General features: G+C 38.4%; 1 protein-coding gene across 1 annotated transcript; it reads right to left on the bottom strand.

The window, feature by feature from the left end:
- On the bottom strand, positions 1–775 carry LOC308676912 (uncharacterized protein; the record flags this gene model as incomplete). The annotated part of the gene is made up of 1 exon (XM_081342975.1): positions 1–775. One exon carries the CDS (start codon positions 773–775, stop codon positions 212–214), a length of 564 nt encoding a protein of 187 aa, XP_081199101.1. The 3' UTR covers positions 1–211.
- Between the last annotated feature and the right edge of the window lie 1,787 nt (positions 776–2,562).

A 2,562-nucleotide genomic window follows, 5' to 3' on the forward strand; every position in this document is an offset into this window, starting at 1 on the left:
TGCATTTTTAAAAAGTCCAATTGGTATTTAGTCCAACAGAGTTTTATAGCCTACTCTATATTCAAAGATCAGTCCCAACATTAAAGAATGTTTTTTCATATGACTCATGAGGAGAATTAGGAGTAAATGGGATCCAAGAGGCTTTTTGCAAGACTCTGCTGCATACAGAAAAGAATTAAGCAGAAAACCTTGTGTTCTTCATATGTTGGACTCAGATGGTCCTCTTAGTTTTGCGATATGCCTTGACCATCTCCGATAGTTTTTCCATAGCCTCAGGGATCCCCACACCACTTACAGCAGAGCAACCCTGAATACGCCATTTGCGTCCTGATATTTTCCTCACTCCCATCCTTTCTGCCACTTCCATGGGAGGCCATGCTTCAGGCAAATCTTGTTTGTTGGCTAGCAGCATTAAAGGCACCCCTCGCAAATCGTCAGCATCCAGTAACGACTCCAACTCCAGCCTAGCTTCTTCAAAACGATAATAGTCCATACTGTCCACCATGAAAATCAGCCCATCTGTGTTGGTATGGTAGTGCTTCCATAGGGCCCTGATGCGCTCTTGTCCACCAACATCCCACATGGTGAAAGTGACATTGTTGAAGGATTGAACTGTCTCCACATTGAAGCCCACAGTGGGAATGGTTGAAGTTGTTTCATTCAGCTTCAGCTTGTAGAGAAGAGTTGTTTTGCCAGCAGCATCCAGACCCAGAAGGAGAATACGTGCCTCCATCCCATAGAAAGCATCATAAATCCGACTGAGTAAAAGCCCCATGGCTCATTTAAGCATATGCAAGGTGTGAAACAGAGAGGAAATGATTGCAATCTTATATTCAGCCAGTCTTTATTTCATTGGCTGCACGCTAGGGGGAGTGGTGTGGAAATTCCTATTACAATACTATCTTGTTGGCAGCTGAGATGCTGGAACTTTTGAAGACTACTTATTTGACACAAGTTTGTTTGCTGGTAGCCATGTTATAATGACATTATGTATTGCTGCTTAGACTTTATTAAACAAAACTACTTCATTGTGGTTATAAACACATATTCAGGAAATACTTGGCAATTTAATACTTTTCATAATTTTCCATTAGAGTATATGTATCCATATGTATAGAGAGACACTTTATGGCATATTATTGCTATATGAGGGGAGGGAGCTCCATTTGGTGACGGTTTTTTTCTTCCCAAAGATTTTTATACTCTTGCAAAGTTGGTTCTCTAAAGATCAGTATCAGTTATCTACTGCATGTGAATGAACCAATTTTGATTAAATAAGGAAAAGCATTAGGAAGTTGATAAAATACCATATCTAATACAAAAATGATATAGAAATGTAAATAAATGTTTTAGAACAAATTTGAATTGTGCTATATATCTTAAATTATGGGTTATATCAACACTACAATCAGTGGTGGGATTGAGCCAGTTCGCACTTCAGCAGAACCAGTAGCTAATTTTTTGTTGCCCAGGCCTAGAATGGACTTCCAGAAGCAGCATCCACAGAGAACCAGTTGTTCATATATTTGAATCCTACCACTGAGTACAATATTCCTGTTTAGAATTAATTTGAATTTCAATGAGATTTACTGCTAAGTACGTTTATATAGTAAAATCTTTTTAAAAACTTTTTAAACTCTTTAAAGAAACACTACTAGAGATTTTTAAAACATGGCAACACTTGCCTGCCTTCATTTTGAAAGATCAATTTTTAAAAAGACATAGAAATTCTGTGCAGGTGACTCAATGCATTATAATTTGATTTTAAGTATCACAGTATCAAGCTTTATTTTTTAAAATAATTGGCAAAATAAGCAGAGAACAAGTATTTAAATCACAGTTAATTCTTGACATCTCCCAATTATGTGTGTCTTTTGGCAATAATTGGTCTGATGGTAAAAACTATTCGGTTGCTCATATTCCATGAAAAATAACGAGTATTTAGCATTCCTGTTGTATCATGGGCAATTGAGAGAAAAGAAAAATATTACTAACACGTGCATTTCCATTCCTAGCCCTCAAAGTCTTTAAATATCAGCATTTGGTTTGTTAAGACTATTTAGCAAAAGTAACACTCCTTAAAAAAGGAAGGAGCAGAAATGCCGTCGTCAACTATCAAAAGAATCATGAGGTCATGATAGCTCTTATAAAATTACGGTACTATCAATCTATGGCAACAGCAGATCATAATTAATTCTTCAGGAGGAAGGTTGAGAATTTACAAATATTCAAATTAGCCAGTTCTCTGGTAGCCATGATTGGTTACGTTTCCAACTGTGATTAGATAAAGGGAGGAGAGGAAGCACCTAGTCGTCTCGCGCTATTTTTTTGCACCGGGAGGATGAGTAGGAGAAAGCACGTGACCACATTCGGTTGGAACCAAAAGTACGCATGTGCGGAATTGGGAACCGGCATTTGATATTAGGGGAACAATGGGGGGGAAAAACGAGAATAGAATGCGCGCGCAGCCGCCGCGTTTGCTCTCGGGATTTGTATTCCCAGCCCCTGCTCGAATCTTCTCCATGACAACCATCTCTGCTTCAGCCTTTCTCTCCACGTCCG

The sequence above is a fragment of the Vipera berus genome (assembly GCF_964194415.1).
Source record: "Vipera berus genome assembly, chromosome: Z".
In the NCBI taxonomy this organism is placed as follows: domain Eukaryota; kingdom Metazoa; phylum Chordata; class Lepidosauria; order Squamata; family Viperidae; genus Vipera; species Vipera berus.